This window comes from Mercenaria mercenaria, chromosome 18 (assembly GCF_021730395.1).
Source record: "Mercenaria mercenaria strain notata chromosome 18, MADL_Memer_1, whole genome shotgun sequence".
NCBI lineage: Eukaryota > Metazoa > Mollusca > Bivalvia > Venerida > Veneridae > Mercenaria > Mercenaria mercenaria.
This window is the reverse complement of record NC_069378.1, coordinates 61,328,648-61,349,145: the sequence shown is the minus strand read 5'-3', so window position 1 is coordinate 61,349,145 and position 20,498 is coordinate 61,328,648. Positions and strand designations below refer to the sequence as shown.

Below are 20,498 nucleotides of genomic sequence, written 5' to 3'. Positions count from 1 at the left end.
AAGGATGACACAAAAAAGAGATAGAAGAATCCCTTATTTCCATTGTGGTCCTTGGCATATAATAGGGTATGACATAGGAAGACATATCACAGGCAAATAACACCGTATCCAACTTATACGTCGCGCTCACGGCGGGCACGCCACATACACGGCATATTGTGGTAAGTTGCTTATAGAAATAGTATTCTATCATAATGATTGCGTCTACATCTCATCACTAATACCAGTAATAACAAATCGTTTAGATGAGCAATTTTGAGTTATTATATATTTCAGGGTGTGATCGATGCTGGTGCGATCAGTCTTGCGTTTATTATGGTAACTGCTGCCCGGGAGCACATTACGGATATGCTGATTACAGCTGTATTAATACGCACGTGTACCCAAAGAGTGCTGAAGAAGAGTCTTATTATATGGTTGGTACATGTCCTGATAGTTATAAGGAAAACACAACTGTCATAGTACTGTGTGATGAAACGGTTGAGCCATGCACTGGCACGGAATCTTCAGTGATTTACAAGAACAAATACTGCGGGAAATGTAATAAAGAGCTCGACTGCATCTCTTGGAACATAAATGTAGAATGTGAAAATGCAGACGATTTTGAGCATAAAATGAAATCATTTTCATCGATAACAGATATGAAGCATGCGCTTGATACAAACAAATGTAGAATTAAATTCCGACCTCCTGGTAATAATCTTGGTTATCCATGCAGTGATCCAAAATATGATTATCTGAGTAAAGTACGTGTCGGAAAGTGTAATGTTTCCGGATTTTGGGAGACATACGATGAAGATATAGATTGGGCTTGCGCAAATTTTATTACCCCCTACAAACATTTCAAAAATATGTTCTGTTATATATGTAATCCCAGTCACGCCAACATGCAAGCTGTTCCTTTGATTGATAAATGTATTCCGGCAAATAACAATTTTGGGTCAGAAATCAATCAGGCATGTGAATCGTTCCCGGTAACCGATCGACTGGCGCCTTTTAAAAATATTTATTGCTTTGTGTGTAGTCAAGGAGATACACTATTGTTTGAAGACAATGAATACTCTTTACAACACATAGGAGAAGAAAACACTTTAGGCTTAGAAACACGGCTCAATATAACTATATTGTTTTCTGGAGAACTCAATCTAAATTATTTTAAAACATTTGTAGACGATTTTCTTGCCACAGATTTCAGGGTAAGCCATGAAAACACCACTCCAAATAAAGCAACTCAACTGAATCACTATACTACAGACTTTAACGACATTGTAGACGATTACAAAGCTGTATGTGGAACAAGAACGCTTTGTAATTATAAGATGGACAGAAACAACACCGATAAGGTTTACGGCAACCCTGTCTGTAAGACCTGTATCTGTGACAGCATTTGTGTGGAAAGTGGAAGTTGTTGTCCTGATATTTTATTAACTAGACAACCATATTCTTGCTATAGCCCTATGATGTTTTCATCATTTTATAAAAGTGAAAAATTAAAAGCGACTAAAGACATTAGATATGGTAATTTCACAACACATTTGTACCAGACTATAGACAAATGTATAAACGAAGATATTTCATCAAGTAAGAAAGAAAAATGCTCTAATCAGACTGACACATCGGATCGTTTATCTAGAATTCCTGTCAGCACAGAAGGGAATACTTACAAAAATGTATACTGCTATGAATGCAACAACAATAAATCTACAATTACTTTAAAATTCCAAGTCTTATGTAAATTTTATTTGGAACATAAATTATTTACAAACGCAGACCGACTACTTAAGGCTATCAAACTTTATTGTGATGAGATATCATTTGTTCCAGTTAAAAACAAATTATGCCCTACTTCATATGATTCGGAGAAAGCTTCGCTCAGAAGTGGAGAGAAATTTGTTCGTAGAGAACTTCACCCATCTCAGTTTAATTTTACAGTAAGAAGATACATGGAGATAAATAGTACCGTTTACGGAAAACCTGTGAGAAACGTCTTTGACAAATGTAACAAAACCGGGAAGTATCGGAATTTGAGAAATGATGTTGTTAAAAATATATGCGAAACCGATGATGTAAACATATTGTTACTTCCCGAGTATCGAATAGACAACAAGTTGTATAAAAACTTTGCTTGTTTTCTTTGTAATCCGGAACATGACTTACCTGCAATGGAGTCTGATAACGTTACGTCACGTTGTTTATCAAACACCTCTGTGGAATGGTATGTACCTAACGAAACTCTGGAAGATTTGTGCAATGGGACAGAATTTCACCACAGATGGTACCCTTACAAAAATATGTACTGCGCCGAATGCAATCTTCCGCCATGGCAGCTGGTGAGTCTAAGTGTTAAACTTACAATCCTTATATTAAATGGTTCCATGCAGTCAATAGTATTCACTAAAACACATTTATCTTTATTATTTTAAAACCGATCTGTCGTTTATAACAACCGAAAATTAAGAAACCAATGTTAATAAGATTAAAGTTAACAGATAAACGGTTTGTGAGAAAAGAATTATTTGTGTATCACTTATAGGGGTTTTTTGTTTGGCTTAATTTCAGTATTTAATAAAACACTGTCATACCGTATCAAGAGTTATGTTTGGAGAACAAAGATTTAAAGAAATACTAGAAAAATGTAACTCTGCCTAATTCAAATTAAACGTCTATCCTAATATATTTATATTTAGCTTGATGTAATTGTATTATCGTCCATGGTGCTGCCAGCTGCTGGGTACAAATATATATTCTCCCTTTCACCGGCTGACTTTGAACACCTAGATGAGGTAATCGAGACAGAAGCTATCCCGGATTGCACAAGTGGAACATACGATTATGCTTTGGTAAATGATGAATATATGAAAATGGCACTTGTATTCAAAATGAAATGTTTGTTGTTGTCTTTTTGTTTGAGGTGTGTGTCTGGGGGGTGGGGGGTGGAGGGGGAGAGGCGGGGTCGGTTAACCCCATTTTTCAATAGTATTTCAGTTATGTAACGGCTGGCAATTAACCTATCCAGTGTTCCTGGATTCTGTATCAGAAAAAACCTGTTCTCCACAAGTAACTGTCAACTTCCAATAATGAATCCGAGGTGAATGACGAATAATTTGAAACACAATGTCTGTTATTACATCGCCATAGGGATTGAATTCACGCCCCCGCGATCCGTAGATCTGCAAAATCAAATATTTAATGCTTTAAAACGTTAAACTTTAATTTATTGAATTAAAATTAGAATATCATGATAGACTTGCTGAAAATGTTGAACTTACAACAATGTTCCTTAAACTATTACCTGTAAATGTCTTCTTCTGTACATTGGCCTTTTTAAAAACCAAAACCAATTGAATTTTGGCAATTTTGATATACATGTATATGCATCTCATATACATAAACAAAAACAGACTTCGCTAATGTTTAACACAACCCTTGTTCTACACTTAAATGTGTTGTAAGTGCTTAAATAATTTTACATTTGCAATACATTTGACTTATGAAATGATTTTCTTATGACCAGCTGACCACATTACATTACAAATCTAATTATGAATGTATCAAAATAATTTTGCGAGTGAAATTTATGAAACGTTGTTGATAACGACAGTACAAAAAGATACTTAAATCATATTTGATAATGTTAAAAGTCTTGCAATAGTTTAAAAGAATAAAAAAATGTAACAGGTAATTTTGGTTCCATCCGAACTTTTACTTGACAGGTGCAATGTTTCTTGCGTAAGCATAAGCAATCCAAGGAACTACTTTATACATTTCATAGACATTGGCAAACATCAAGCGTTGCGTTAGAATATTAGTTAAAGAGAAAGGCGATGTGATTCTTGTGTTAATTCCATCTGCCACGCTTTCTTAAATCATTTTAACAAGTGAAAGAATTTCCAAAATCGTCTTTAAAATGAGAAAGCATTTCAACATTTGATCAAATTGGCGGCCATTTTGTTTCCATGAAACCAAAATTGGTAGATGTATTAAATTTCTAAATATATATTTGCGATGTATTTATTTATTTCTGCAAAATAATTTCTCTGCTTTTTCCAGCTATATTGAAAGAAATTATCATATTTTACATCTTACACCCAAGACATATGAAAATAATCCACCTAGAAGCTTATTTGCTAAATGAAGAATTCAACAGTAAATGTGAAAATGACGTCATAAACACACTAAAATGGCTACTTCCGTGATCAGCCACGTTCTTAAATTTCAAACTGCCGTATCTTTTTCAATAGTGGCGGTCTGATCTTAAAAATTATTTCAGCGTTATGAAAAGGTTGAGGATGACATTCATATAAAATTAACTTATTGTCAGGCATTCCTTGTCCTTGAATTTTTAACCGAAACACCCTATGAATATACTTCAATTTAAATTTGCTTCTTTCAGAAAAGATGCCGACAGCTAAGCTGTAATGACGGATTTCAACTGTTTAATTCTACTTGTAAACCGGTTCTACAATCTGCGGTACGACATGAATACAGTCTTTCATTTAATATTCACTATTCAGCGGAAGAGACACAAACATTGTTTAACAGTACTAAAAGTAACATGACACTTATCGTCAGTTTTGAAACACTTTGTGCAAAAGTTGTAAACAACATTACGAATTCCTTTGGAGAAAGGACGGAGCACGTTGTAACATATTTGGAATGTGCAGCCTCACCTTGTATGTCATTCGAAAAATATGACGTTTCCGAGCAATTTATAGATCTCGTTCGGATGAACATATTTCGAATCCAGTTGACTGTACTGATAATGAAAACCGAGACGCTAAGCATTGTCCATACAGTTCTTCTAAATTCTCTGAATGGACAATTCTATATTTCGGATATTCAAGACATTGATGGACTACCACACACGATTCTTATTCGCTCAACTCCGGATATTACGAAGATGAGTGATAGACTAGATATAAATGGATGTGTCCGTTCTCAGGTGAACGGAAATTCAGACATAGAATCACAGCAATTCAGCCATTACACTGTTGACTCATTCCTTACCTGTGGACAGGTAAAACTGAATGCAAGCGAAGTGTGTTTAGACATAGAGTCAAATAACATTAGTCTGAAAAACACGAATGCTTCATTTTCAGATTGGGAATATAAAAGTGTTAATAACATCATCATTATATGTGCAGAGGTTTATAATACGAGAACATTTATCAAACCTGGTGTAATTTTGGTTATTCGAACCGAACTTATCAAGTCAGTTTTCATCGTTTTCTCTTTTGTTTGCACAATCATTTCACTGGTATGTCTTTTTCTTACATTTATCACGTATTGTTTTATTCCATCCCTTCGCACTATTGCAGGAAAAAATGTAATGGTTTTATGTATTTCTCTTTTCTTTTCACAAGCATTGCTGCAGTTTGGTATAAATGCCACGCAGAATGCAGCATTGTGTGTAGCAATCGGGATATCAGTACACTTGTCTTGGCTTGTTTCATTTTGTGCTATGAATATCTGTTCATTTCATACATTTAAGGTTTTTTATTACAATCGGCCTGCCCAAAACCAATCTGATAACTATTTGTTTCTTAAATATTCACTTTACATAATTTGCTTTCCAATCTTTTTGGTTTTGATAACTATTTTTGCAAGTCTATTGAAATCAGATGCTTCAGATATTGGATATGGAAAATATTATTGTTTCATTTCGGATTTCTATATCTTTATTTTCACATTCATCACACCAGCATGCTTGCTTTTTGTTTCCAATATCGTGTTTTTCTCACTGGCATTTCACATAATCAGATCCACTCCAAATGTGCACGGTACACGAGATCGTAACCATTTTTATATTTGTCTCCGTCTCTGTACAATAGTTGGCATTGCTTGGCCTTTACTCATCATTGACAGTTCTTTGGGAATTACTTGGTTTTCTTTCATTGTTGCTGGTGTGAATGCTTTACAAGGTGTTTTCATTTTTGTCTCCTTCGTTCTAAATCGTAGAGTTGCCTCAATCTTTGTTTCAATAATATCACAGAAAATAGGACGACAAACAGTCAGCACAGATACAAGCGGTACTAAAAATACTAAAAGTAGTCCTGGAAACTACAGAGCAAAATGTGCAGAAACAAATTAACATTTATATAGGCTGTATATATAACGTAATATGTTTCATATAACTGAGATTTGTATCAATGTGGACGATGTGGGCGGAATATTCAAAAGACAAGTAAATATGTCTTGAATATATTTAATTGTTAATGGCTTGTTAACTCACCTGCTTTGGTGAATGTTTTCAAAAGTAGTTGTTAATTTCATATTTATTTATATTATTTTCAAAGCATTAATATATCTATTTTAGCGGACTATGGACTGTTCACCTTTTTTGTTTGTACATATTTTATTATCTCATTTGATGTTTAATAAATGTAGTGATTTACAATTCTTTAAAGTAGGCATGGAAGAACACAGTGACGTGTAAATCATTATTACAAGGTACGGTGAAGCTGAAAGTAAAATTAGTATACAGGGAGCAGTCATTAATTCACTAATACATTGAACAAACATTTCTGGTCTTAATTTTGTAAACCATAAACATACATTTTACATACTTAAAGGTGACAACAGGCGTACGAATATGTAAAAAAGTAGAATGATCTTTTTTGTTACGACTTCGTCTGTTGAAGAAATGTTTAGAAAACATATTTAACACAATCGCCAATTTTTAAAAACCATATGTTGGCACCAGAATTAAGAGCATTTCATATAATTTATTATGTGCATGGGTAATTTAACAATTACTGTTATCAATATCATAATCTAAATAATTACATGTTTAGCCTGTATAAGATGAAATAATAATAGACTGCTTGCAACAACTTCACCTGTCAAAGTATATATATATATATATATGAATCAGCATGAGGAAACTATTAAAGGCCTAACGAACCTGGGCAGAAGATAAATAACAATTGGCTTTAAGGTCATGGAGAAATGAATAAGTATTATGCAAATAAGCTTTATTTCTTTATGATATTTAAAAGAAAACATTTTATTCAGTAATTGGTAATTATATCTTTTCTGCAGTAACGGTCGATCTTTTTTTTTAATTAAAAGGAACCCTTGTGCTATGACTTAGCAACATGTCTATGTGCTCGAATAAGCTAACCGGCTATTATCCCGCATGCTAACGATTGTAAACGGCTTACGAATTAAATTTCTAAGTGAAATCGCCATGGAGTGAACTTGTTTTCGGACAGAATCTTTTTTTTGCATTGTAGCTTCTGTATTTTCTTAGCTAGCCCAGAATGTACATGAACGCAATCTGTGTTTGTTTGTATGCTTTAATATGATAGTTAGGTCAGCCATGTTGCCTCTGTTTGGTGGAATATTAAATTTGTAGCCGTAAGATTTAATTAGTAAAATCAGAAATTAGTAAGTAATTTTACAACATGTAATTTCGCCTTTCCCTAGTCTCTGAATATGATATCTGATTGCGAACTACAAACCACAACTCTAAATTGTCAAAGTATTTGAAGATGATGCATTTGGTGTTCTTTGGGACGTGCTTTTGGATAGGGAAATTCTTCAAAATCATTTCAATTATGTGGTGCTGAACTGTAAGAATCCACTATGTTTAACCAAACCCCTGTAATGTATGTCATACATAATGTTCTTATCAAAAGTTCTGTGAAGGTAATAAAAGTTTTAACTGAAATCCTTATTACATCGTCTGTTTCTGGAGTACAGAAAATTAAACTGAATAAGATAGAAAGGATCATTATCGTTTCATATTTCAGCAAAATAGAATAAAGACTTTGCAATGATGATAACAACTCTTATATCATTATGTTAGAGCGCATAATTGCGACTTTAATAAATTAGAAAAAAAAATATTTGAATGTGGAATAAATGAACTCAATCTCACCGAATGAACAGTTTTCTGATAGGCGTGCATAATAATCAAATGATTTTGCGATTATCGTTCGCTGATGAAAATGACAATACCCAGGTACAGTCATAGGGGAAATATATTTAAGTACAGGTATTGAATTGTAAATTGTATTAATCTGTCCGTTATGAGAAAAATAAATAATTATCTGATCTTGATAATCTCAATAACAAATAGTTGCTGAATGTATTGTTGAAAGGGGATAGTTTTAGATTAAATGGATCGTGATTGATCGTGTTTGCTGATACAATTATGTGGGGTGTCGTTTAACCCTTACCACTAAAATTTCTATTATGAACTTTTCCATCTTCCAATTTGGAGTACCAGTTACTGTTAAAAGGGATACTTACCAAAATGATACTGACTAAATAGCGAACAGTGCAGATCGTGATCAGACTGCACGGATGTGCAGGCTGATCATGTTGTACACTGGTCGCAAAGGCAGAACCAATCGTGTCTAGCATGTTATAGTTCAACTGTTGTATACAATTTTGTGATATCAGCTATTCATGTTGGTCGGCGATATATGACCTTTTCGTGTCGATTCGCCGTAAAACCCAACTTATTCATTTATTTATTCATATTGGGGATATCAAAAACAATCAGCTATTCAAATAAGATAACAATATCTTCGACGAATAGGTGTTATTATGTATTCTTGGGAAGAATACTATAGTATGTATGTTCATAATATAATGCACTTATGTGACATCACCTATTCCAGTAGGTGGCATAATGTATTCCATATCTAACACGATCCGCAGCAATTGCTATATAAACGAAATGTCCTGGTGTGTATTGATGATCGAGTGTCGCCTTGCTGTCGTTTACTATGTGTAGAAACTTCACACATTTCATAAACTTTGAATACCACATTTCATAAACTTTGAATAAATACTGTCTTCTGATTTCTTTAATATCAAACCTAAGATGTTATTGAAAACAACATTTTCACAATTGTTCCTGGTTTATACTTAAACCTTTAGCCTGCTAGTGGCAAGTGAGTTTGCCTTTGCGACCAGTGCAGACCATGATCAGCCTGCATGGATGTTAGTTATTCACTAAGTAAAATTTCAATGAACACCCCTTTAAATAATAAGCGATGCTGTCCAAATTGAATGATAGACCAGTCCATTTTATAAATTAAAAAGCACCAATGGCAACGCTTTCCAAGTAGGTGATTGATTTTTACCGCGTATAATTCGCCGAATAAAGTATCGATCTCAAACGAAGTACTGCAAAATGCAAAGTATGTGCACACGGTTAGAATAAAAATAATTAATATGTTCCAATTATTTTATCAGTAAGTGTTGATAAATCATTTAGAAGAATTGTTGACTGCAAAAATCTTGATCACTCTCTTAATTCATGACTAACGACGCCGTCTAAATATGAATTATTGCATACAATACGTGTTTATTTTTATAACTCACGAAAACAAATCATTTGTGTATAACAAGTTATTATTATTATTATACCAGATCTATATGGCGCCCTTTTCCTGATAAACACGTTCAAAGGTGCTTTATATAAAGCAACCACAGCCATACAGGAAGCGTAATTCATCCTCTACTAGTACAAACACAAAGCGATCTGACCAGAGGGACAGGGTGAGATAAAGCCCCCAGAACAGACAGGGAGAAACAAACAATGGCTTTATTCAAGAGCAAATCACTAAATAAAGGCCTGAAAATTTACGTCTGTAAACAAAGGGACGTCATGGCGTTTCGAACTGACTTCCGGTTTAGAATACTATTTGCCGCATGACGCTATGTACTTTTTTTAAAATCAACAGCAATTTTTATGTGCCGTATGGTGGCTGTAAAAAGTCTCCCCGTACTTGGATTCATTGTTATTATATTTTTTCTGGCCCTTTAGGATCATGGAGTCCATTCAGTAGATTTGCAATAGAGTTGTGCTTAAACCGGGGCTTTGGGGGCGACAGAAGTGTTGCACATTTCATTACCTCTTATTAACAGACTCATTCAAACCGAGCCTGCTATTATTCTTTTTTGGTTGCAGTCTATGCTTCCAGAGGATCTTTTTACAGTTCTTTAACTAAACTGAGGACTTTAACTTACCATAAAGAAAAAATCTAAAGCTTGGAAATTATCGTTTGTATGCTTTATTATCCTTTTCACTGTAGAAAATTTATAAAAACGTCCACTTTTAACTATTTTGGGGGGCAGGTCTCATTCAAAAGATGATTTTTTTGAAACTTGAAGGCTTGACTTTAAAACCCATTTCGTACGGAAATTATATTTTTCTTATAGTATTTAAACAATCAGAGATATCTTCAAAATACAGAAACTTCTACAACGATCACTCGAGACCTTTAGAGTGATGTATAATTCATATGTGCTTTCTGAAATATGAAAAGAAGTAATTTGAAAATCTGTGTTACAAAAATAGCGAATCAAATACTAAATGCTACTATTTCTACGTGTTAGGAACATACAGATCATATACCACACATATTTGGTTAAGCAATATCATTTCTTGTATCCCAAACAAGATTTTTCAGGTTTTTGTTTTACTCTCGTGATGTAATTTATAAATGAGTCCGTAAATTCATACGCTACAGTTATAAAATAGTGCTTAAATAAAAATCATTCATTTAATAACTTAATTAATAGAGAATAATGTATGCAAGGAAAAAGTATGTTACCGGGGAAAGGTGCGGATGGACATACATGGCTTACAGGTAACTGTTTTGAGGGAACTCGGCAAAGCCTCATTACCGCCTTAACAGTTACTCTCGAGTCAGATATTTCTATCTGCATCTTCAAACAGTAAAATGGTTTATAATGGAGAATACTGTATGCAAGAAAAAAGTATGTTACCGGGAAAGGTGCGGATGGACATACCTGGCTTACAGGTAACTGTTTTGAGGGAACTCGGCAAAGCCTCATTACCGCCTTAACAGTTACTCTCGAGCCAGATATTTCTATCTGCATCTTCAAACAGTAAAATGTTTTATAATTTGATATTTTACATAGGGGCGTATTATAACACTGGTCCTTACTAAAACAACACGCGTGATGATTGTTTTGTATTTCGGCTAGATAACAGGGTTTGTAGCACATTTTTTTCCGATTAAATACTGTAATATTCTTCAATGTTTTAAACTAACTGATCAAAATGTAAAAAAAAATAAAAAATAAAAACATCACATATCTCTATTTAAATGTGAAATAAGCTAATATCTGCTATGTTGGGGTTACATGTAAGAAAGGAAAATTGCGAAAAATACAAGTAAAGCGGATGACGTCATATTTTCACTAACAGCGCCACCTACAGGAGGTTTCGGCGGCCATTTGCTACATTGCTCTCTTGCAAGTTCAGCGTTGCATGAATCTATACGATAGAAATAGTCCATGATGCCCAATCTTGTTCCGACATCATCAGAATTCATGAACTCCTTAATAGCTATAAGAGTCTGTCCCTGAAAACACGGTTCCTTGAAAATGTCGCGTACTACATCCAAGCATCCTTCTTTGCAAATACCCGGTTCACAGTTACCATAGAGACGCTCATTTCTTCTCGCTGTTACAGGGTGACTGAAAACGTAATAAAAATGTTGAAATGTTTCTAACCTTTGTTTTGTTCAAATTCATTGAACAGAATAGGAGATACCGAATTTAAAACTGATATTTGAGCCGCGCCATGAGAAAACCAACATAGTGGCTTTGCGACCAGCATGGATCCAGACCAGCCTGCGCATACGCGCAGTCTGGTCAGGATCCATGCTGTTCGATGACCGTTTCTCTAATTCCAATAGGCTTTAAAAGCGAACAGCATGGAGCCTGACTAGACTGCGCGGATGCACAGGCTGGTCTGGATCCTTGCTGGTCGCAAAGCCACTATGTTGGTTTTCTCATGGCACGGCTCATTTGTAGCCGCCGGTTCGAAACAAAACATTTTTAATTCCAGCTCATTTTGCAACGTTGCTTTTTACTGATTGAAGCAAGACATGTGACGTTAACATCTGGATAGATATCGCTTTGGTTTACAGTAAATGACTATGACTAGCCTTACAGTTTGACTTTTGCGTATAACGTAAATCAGTGTTGCCGACCGTGTATTCATGCACAAATCAAGCGGACACAATTACTTGTCAGCTGCACAGCCAAAGCACCCCTCGATCTAGAAAATAGATACCAGCTTTCTACTTTCAAGACATCATATCTGCCTGGCTATGTTATTTTGTGGACATTATTACCAAAAATGAGTGCTTCAGGCCCAAAAATTACAATAAATAAATAAATAATTAAAACGTTCCTGGAAGCTAAATTTCTAAAGGCAATGCATGAACACAGTGAATGTAAATAGAGTCACGTTTGATGAAAGAAAAACTATTTTCAGTAAAATAAATAAACTGTACAGTAAGGTAAAAATCAGACCGCAAGTTGTTGTTGTGGTACATGTCCTAAGTACATAGTACAATTATTTCACGATGCAGGAAAATGCAATGAAGATAGGGAAACTGTTCTAAAGATAATCAGAACTCTTTAAATCTGCAAAAATGCGAAAACCAGTTTGGTGCCATTTGGCAGTTTATTGTCTGTATACCTAAACATGTTGGCACACAACTCTGCATGCACCTGTAACTCCCTTGTCGCACTATGCTATAAACAGTACTGACTTCTCCCAGATTTTGCTAATCGGTCATTAGGTGCGATAAAAATCTAATCTCATTCGGTAGCGATCTGAAACTGTTTCGTCCGTCAGATCTATGTATAAATATTTTCGCTCGTGGCCATGGTACTGCTGAAAATGTTTGCCCTTATGGAAATATTATAGTTTGCCGCGAACACTTGCTGCGATTATTACTGCGAATATCCGGCGAACATGCCGCAAACACTTTTGATACAATTGGTATAATTGTTCGCGGGAAGTTCGTTTGGTGTTCACTTTTCACATGCAAATTAGTTTTGCCGCGAACAAGTTGCCGCGAACTTCCCGCGAACAAATAGCTGTGAACTTCCCGGGAACAAGTTGCTGCGATCATCCCGCGAACTAGTTGCTGCGAACATTCCGCGAACTAGTTGCTGCGAACATCCCGCGAACAAGTTGCTGCGAACATGCCGCGAACTAGCTGAAAACCATCTCTACAGAAATTGTGTACAAAAAAGCATGTACAGAAAAAGTGCAAAAACAAATGAATTAGTAGGAATCAGGAATATAAATTTACTGAATAAACTTGAACACTGAGGTTGTAACAAATTCAAATTGTCAATGTCTGAACTTTTTCATATCATATTTGGAGCATTTTAAACAAAGTTTTAATGATATTATATGTTTGAATTTTAACTGTTACTTGTCATTTCAATAAAAGTGTCTGAATGCATGTATTCATTTCATCCCATTGTTTTTCTTCACACTGCTTATAAGTTATATGTATCACTACAAATCTGTCATAGTTTTACATTTTAATTGTCAGACGTAAGAAGCTTAAAAATTGCCAAAATAAGCTAGTTTTATATTTCTTTTTAGATAATCTGATACAGCTCTGCAAAAGGTTAAGCATATCTATTTCATTTTCAAAATTCCTTATGTTTACTGAGATATATGAATACAGATATTAAACATAAATTTTCTGACTTACCACAAAAAAGTATATATTCCTATCAGCCTGTAAGAATCACTTATGAAAACTGTTTGTAATGCACACAGATTTCCTTCTAAACATGTCCAGAATATCTGGTTGTAATTAACTTATCAGACTCATACTGTAACCTTACAAATAATGTTACAAATTAATTGATCTACAATTACCTGCCCTTATAAAAGCTCTTCAGTAACAGTTTACCAAAAGATTATAATCTTCTAAGTTCTTCTTGCGAACATGCCGCGAGCATTGCTCTTCCTGCGAATATCCCGCGAACTAGTATCAAACCAATCGCGGCACGATCGCGGTAGCAGCGAATATCCCGCGAATACTTCCTGCGAATAGGTATGTTCGCGGCACGTTCGCAGCATGTTCGCGACAAGTTCGCAGCTTTTTGACCATTTCGTAAGGGTAACTTGGACACGCTGTCTGCAAACATCCAATCAGGAGCGGTTTTTGTTTTCAAAATGGTGAGGCGTAACAGTCGTAAAATTTGCTTTTAGGATATGGAATCACATTTCTCATCCTCCTCGTACATTGTTGACAATAATTACATCTAGTTTAAAATGCCATGTTGTTGTATGATATGTTATGTTTATGTCAGATGCTCATAAGGGCCAATAAACTTTTGGAACTTTTTGAAGAGTCTAAACTATATGGCGTCCCACTGTATCAGCCGTTATGTACCGTACCGTGCCGAGGTATGATTGTAGTCATTGTTTGCTGTGTTGTGTTTTATATGTTCAACTTGAATTATAATGCTTGATAACTTTCTTTTACGGTATTCATGCATAATTTGAAATTTGCAAAGTAACGTACAAATTTAACATAAAGTGCTTTAAGAGACCGTTTCATGGCGGCGCCTCGATCACTGCTTTCATTTTATATCACACGTATTTCCAATCTCCATGTTTTCACAGTAAAACTTGAGACGTCAATACTCTTTCGTATTGACGTTCAAATCTAATATCGAGCGCGTGAGGTCATTTGTGACGTCATTAAATTGTAATTCGTCGTGTTTATATGCTCATTTGCGGCGATATTTTTAATTCTACTCAGGTTTCAGAACAAAGTAATATAATTTATATAACACTTTTGAATGCATACGGAATAAAGACATTATTAGATCTGTAAAACAGTCAAGACATATGCACTCGTTCTTTTGCGGAATAATATTGCGTTCCTAATATCGCGCAATATCTCTGTTGCAGAACTAGTACATATTTCGTCTACGTTGTGTATATGTATATTGTGAATCTATTTTTGTCCACAGAGCAATCATACATCCACACAAACATTGTTTAGAGGTTTTTATTTGAGCGATTGCATCCTTGGAACATGGCTCTTTTTGCTGGATATTTGTCGTAGTTTTCATACCCAAGGTCACTTCCAACAAATACAATTTTGAACATATTTTGAGACAAGCGAGTTTTACCAAATATATGTGAACGATTTGTTTAGACTATGGAGTCCTGTTTTCGCCCTAAATACTTTCGTCTGAAAGTTTGAGACGGTACACAACAACTTAAAAGCATTCGCACTACCAGCTCGACTCTTTCAAAAAGAGTAATTAAGACTCTGTAGTGATAATTACATGTAATCTCATTATGAACCAGAATGTTATAAAACAAGCCGCGCCATGAGAAAACCAACATAGTGGGTTTGCGTCCAGCATGGAACAAAATGGATCCTGACCAGACTGCGCGAATCCATGCTGGTCGCAAAGCCACTATGTTGGTTTTCTTATGGCGCAGCTCAAATGTAGTACATACGTAGCATTGCCGAGTTCATCAACATCACAGTTGCCCTGTCCTGTCGTAGCAACACCACAAGAGTCAAACACCCCATTTGACGTACAGCCTGAAATAACCATGGTAACAACTGAAGTAACCTATAGAATGTGATCGAACATCCAACCTTAAGTAGTTGATTTAATGAATGGCCTTAAGCTGTTGTTTGAATATCCGGCATAATGCTATTGTTTGAAAATCTAGTCTAAAGCTGTCAAAGTTGCTAACTGAATATCCACTCTAAAGCTGCTTACTGAATTTCTGACTGAATATCCACCTGAATGTTTTTCAGCTGCTGGCTATCTATCTAGCCTAAAGTTGCAGATTCAATATCTAGTCTAAAATTGCTGATTGAATATTCCGTCTAAACCTGACGATTGAATATTAATTCTAGAACTGCTGACTACATATCTAGCTTTAAGATGTTGATTATGTATAGAGTTAAAACTACAGATTGAATATACAGCTTACAGCTATTCTTTTTTCATATAAAAGCTAAAACTGTGGTCACTTTTTATTATTATTATTATTATTATTATTATTATTATAATTATTATACCACATTTACACAGTTGTCTTTTTATGGTTTACAGAATGCAAGTACATTTGAAAAATACGAGAGATTACAAATTCAAGAAAAAACAATAATTGCTTTCTGAATTAAGTAACATCAAAATAAAGATACATTGTATAAAACAAAATAAGACAAACGGATAGAGATATCATATAAAATGTGAAAAATATCAGCTTCCAAAGAGTTAACAGAAATGAGCCGTGTCATGAAAAAACCAACATAGTGGGTTTCCGACCAGCATCCGCGCAGTCTGGTCAGGATCCATGCTGTCCGCTAACGGTTTCTCTGATTGCAACAGGCTTTGAAAGCAAACAGCATGGATCCTGAGTAGACTGCCACTATGTTGGTTTTCTCATGACACGGCTCAAATGGTTTATAAAAGTATTGTAAGCAGTGTAGAAATATCTTGTCTTGTCAGTTCAATAGTCTAGGAGCAGAGTACTTACAGCTCCGCTTTCTGCACAACAAGGTTCTAGTATTTGGCAAAATCTTAGGTTCCTCAGGACCTAATTGGCCTTAACATTTCTATCATGTCCCAGCTTTTGACTTGGGAGTGATCATGTAGAACCTTTTAGATGTAGGCTAGGATTTTGTACTGAACTTTATTGAAATACATTTTGAAAAGAAATTTTCCATTATTTATTATTCATATTCTTTCGCATTCAAGTATAGTTCCGTACCAGTGAAAAACAAAAATGATATTTCCAATGATTCAAACAGTGAAAATATTAATTTTTATTTCGCTGATAAATTTCAGTATTGAACTGAAGAGTATGAAATAAATTTCAGTCTTACACACTGAATTAAACAAATATTCTCCATCTATTCACATACTTAAAAAATGAGAACCGGTTTGATAATTTATATGATTTTTTTTCTGTTCCCCGCATCACCCATACATGAGTCTAAAGTTCCTCCCTTTCGATACCGTATATTTTCCGCTTATAAGACGCAATATTAGGAGTAATGTTTCCAGTTCATCTTATAAGGTGTATTACAAGGAAATTAAGCGAAAAAGAAAACCCAAGATCTAATGTCCGATGTCGGGGTGCGTCTTATAAGCGAATGCGTCTAATAAACGAAAATATACGGTAGTTATAGAGACAAAATCGTGTACATACATGGTAAATATGAAACATACCCTGAGCAGTCCAGTTAGTTTTTGGGTAATACATAATCAAAGCAAAACACATTTAGTCTTAGGTACCCTGCCCGTAGTACGTCGTCTCGCTCTGTAACGTTGATCTATAGTGACACTTAAGCTGCAATTTATACCCAGGCTCCATGACCAGCGGATCGTCAAAACTGAAAAAGTATATTTTTTTATGTTATGTTATAAATTTTTAAAAAAAATGTAGACGTCTGCATTCATAAACCATCTATTGTGCTTATTAAATTGCACACTTTATCATTGTAACTTGAAATCCTTCGTCTGACTTGAAAATGTGTGGATTTTTTTTTTGTTTATTTTTTATAATTTCGTTTTCGCTGACTGGCACGGGACGTTTACTTACCTCAGCTATGTAACACCGGCGACGTCGCTTTATTCTATTGAAAATTAATTCAGATTGCTAATTTCTAACTTATCACGTGTATATCAGAAATTTCGCAAAAATCGGCAACAAGTAAACGCTACCTTTACCAAGAATATGACGTCATTCATACGTTGGAGGTGGACGTAAAGCACGTTTAACCTAAGTACTACGTTATTTTTGAAAAGCCGTCGTACACAGGTTAACCCGTACTGTTATACCGCGGTGAGTATTGGTATATTCCGCGGGGTGGCGAATTATTCTAATTATTTAATCATCATTAAAGTAACCTAAAAGTTCGTTTCGAATAACAGAGAATATTAATACTTACACAACAAATTTTGGGGAATCGTAGTTGTAGACTTCTTCACGAGATAAAATGATCACTTCCCCATCTTCTGACACCATCTGAGACGTGGCGGCTGAACCTGAAATATAATATTGAGCCGCACCATGAGAAAACCAATAGTGAATTTGCGACCATACTACATCCACGCAGTCTGGTAAGGATCCATGTTGTTCGCTAACGGTTTATCAGCTTTGAAAGCGAGCAGCATGCATCCATACTGGTCACAAATTCACTATGTTGGTTTTCTCATGGTGCGGCTCATTTAATTTATTATGTACTGTGCAACATTGCTAAAGCAACGTCACAGGGTAGACTGAATTCTAATTCCTGTACATGGCTTTCACAAAAATGAGGTTAATTAAGTCAAAGGATGAATAATTACACGTATTTATTAATTCTTTGATTTGGTAAGAAACTATTCTAGTTGAAAAGATACGTTCATACCTGCCTAGCGGGAAAAAAGACAAGGATATCCCGGTATTAGAGCACCTTATTTTTAAACTAGAGAGAAGACAAGTAACACGTGCGCATTATGATCTCATAATTTTGAAGTTATAAAATACATGCGCCATTTTATAATTTACAATATCTTTGAGATTTATTTTTTCCGACCCTCGTGAAAATGTGGATAGGAAACGGTTTCTCATTCCCGGCTGTCCCTGGAGTTGGAAAACCTTGGTGCTTCGCATGCAGTCATGTAAGGCCCTCATATTCTCCTTCATTTTGAGGTTTGTATTTCCTCTTCAGAGGTGTTGCTAACAGATATTAAAGGTATATCAGATCTAAATTTCATAATTAAAAAAAAATGAACAATTGCTTCATATAGTGTATGTAAACAAACATTAACAAGTTTATGTGCCATATAAGATTGTTAATATATTCCAAAATACCCTTCAGTTCGAAACAGTCTGTATCTATTCAGGGTAAATTTCAACTTGAGAAAGTAAAACATGGCTCTGTGTGGCAACTAATGGTTACATCCACGACCTTTAGAAAACATGGTCCTTGCATTCTGAGCAGAAGTTTCTTGTGTTATTACTGGTACTGGGAATCTCCAGATTACGCGACAATCGTACACTTATTTTCTTTTTCACGTACATTTGTTGAATATGGGGTGCCAAAAAATGATTATATTACTGGGTGTAGGTGTGGATAAGATTTTTCGGCTCTCGCGTAACATTTTGATGATAACTTGGCAAAGCATAAACAGTTACCCTATACTCGGATATTCCCATTTTAACCTACAACCAGTGAACGATTTTATAACATATACCTAGGTAATGCATATGATTGAGTGCTCCAACTATGTTTATATTGCCTGTCATGCTCTGTATAGTGCATTTTGAGCTACATGTGGAGTTTTCGGTGTGCCGCATTTTTCCAGGGGGAATTTCTAGCTGCATTTGTCCAATCGCAAACATCCCAGCATCGTAAGTTCTGAGATTGGGCATCAGGTAAATAGTTAGTCCTGATCCATCAGTATAGGTGTTTGTCTTCATTGGGTTATTCCAGTGTAACTTAAAACAGATAAGCAATAACTGTATGGCTGATACTGGTCAAAAGTGCACGATAATATTGTGTTGTTTTTTTAAATATACTTTAAATATACCTTAAAAAGATCTAGATATGAAAAACATATAATGAGCCGTGCCATGAGAAAACCAACATAGTGGGTTTGCGACCAGCATGGATCCAGACCAGCCTGCGCGGATGCGCAGGCTGGTCTGGATCCATGCTGATCGCAAACCCACTATGTTGGTTTTCTCATGGTGCGGCTCAATTATATTGTTCTGTAACTATTACGGCTACAGCATCAATACACTAGAGCAACGTAGCATAATAATTTCCAAGCTTTGTGTAAGGCTAGTTTATTCATGTAATAATATTTTTTACTTTCTACGTAAAACTGGATACAATCAAATACCTTGATGCTTGTGATTTGTTCCTTATAATATATTTTAGGAAAATTAATTGACTAAAATTACATAACGTTACGCTATATTATATGATTAAACTAAACAGAAACTCTATGTTTTCGGTTAACAGGGGTTAAATTTCCCGCGCTTCGTTTGACTATTGGTAAGCGCATTCAAATGTCTAAAATACACAATAAAACATAATAATTATCCAGTAGATGGCTTTACTTCGTTAGTAGCTCCGTGACGAAATCAACTGATAGGCTCGCTGAAACTCGCCTTTCAATTTTTTTAAGACTATGAAACTAGGGGTTGTAAGTTCGATCACCGCGCAAGGTGAATGTTCTCCATGGTGATTTAACAAAAGACATTTTGTCTGAAGGATTTTTACTTAAAGAGATGCTGAATTTGTCAATAATGTGGTAAGTAGACTGTTTCAATATAACTTAATGACCAGTCAATACTATACTATTGTTGTCTTTTAAGAAATGAGGTCGATAACAAGTTGCCCAGGTCGATAAACCCTTACATTGACCAAATCTAAAAGGCAACAATTGTTAGCTAAATGCTTCACTGGACAGTCCGGCGGTGTTTGTGTAAATGATTGTTAGACAATAATTTTCAGTATCCCTTATATTGCCGAATCGATGACAAGTAAGCAAACAGTTTCCAGTAGAAAAAAAACCTCTTACATCTCAAACATTGCCTTCTGGTGGCTGTTGACAGGTTTTTACGCTTTGCAATTTATTATATAAACCGCACTTAAACCACACTCCAAACATTGCATTCTAAAAGCCGCAACTGTTGATATACTATACAG

At 35.1% G+C, this 20,498-nt stretch overlaps 2 protein-coding genes across 2 annotated transcripts in view; one reads left to right on the top strand and one right to left on the bottom strand.

Moving 5' to 3' along the window:
* Positions 1 to 282: 282 nt before the first annotated feature.
* LOC123538669 (uncharacterized) lies at positions 283 to 6,461 on the top strand. The gene is made up of 3 exons (XM_045322954.2): positions 283 to 2,330; positions 2,688 to 2,840; positions 4,394 to 6,461. Exons 1-3 carry the CDS (start codon positions 414 to 416, stop codon positions 6,089 to 6,091), a joined length of 3,768 nt encoding a protein of 1,255 aa, XP_045178889.2. The 5' UTR covers positions 283 to 413; the 3' UTR covers positions 6,092 to 6,461.
* Positions 6,462 to 10,015: 3,554 nt separating this feature from the next.
* The window catches only part of LOC123538670 (DBH-like monooxygenase protein 1), a 36,399-nt gene continuing 25,916 nt past the window's right edge, over positions 10,016 to 20,498 (bottom strand). The window contains exons 5-9 of the mRNA XM_045322955.2: positions 19,036 to 19,279; positions 17,745 to 17,841; positions 17,023 to 17,186; positions 15,290 to 15,377; positions 10,016 to 11,466 (exon numbers count right to left, since the gene is read on the bottom strand). Coding sequence (XP_045178890.2) covers positions 17,081 to 17,186; positions 17,745 to 17,841; positions 19,036 to 19,279 — 447 coding nt within the window. The 3' untranslated portion in view covers positions 10,016 to 11,466; positions 15,290 to 15,377; positions 17,023 to 17,080. The remainder of the gene's footprint in view (positions 11,467 to 15,289; positions 15,378 to 17,022; positions 17,187 to 17,744; positions 17,842 to 19,035; positions 19,280 to 20,498) is intronic.

Excerpts from the sequence above, each read along its gene's own strand:
- LOC123538669 (XM_045322954.2), top strand. The coding sequence starts at position 414 with ATGGTTGGTACATGTCCTGATAGTTATAAGGAAAACACAACTGTCATA. Across the intron at positions 2,331-2,687 it reads ATCTTCCGCCATGGCAGCTG|CTTGATGTAATTGTATTATC; the intron begins GTGAGTCTAAGT and ends ATTTATATTTAG. Across the intron at positions 2,841-4,393 it reads GAACATACGATTATGCTTTG|AAAAGATGCCGACAGCTAAG; the intron begins GTAAATGATGAA and ends TGCTTCTTTCAG.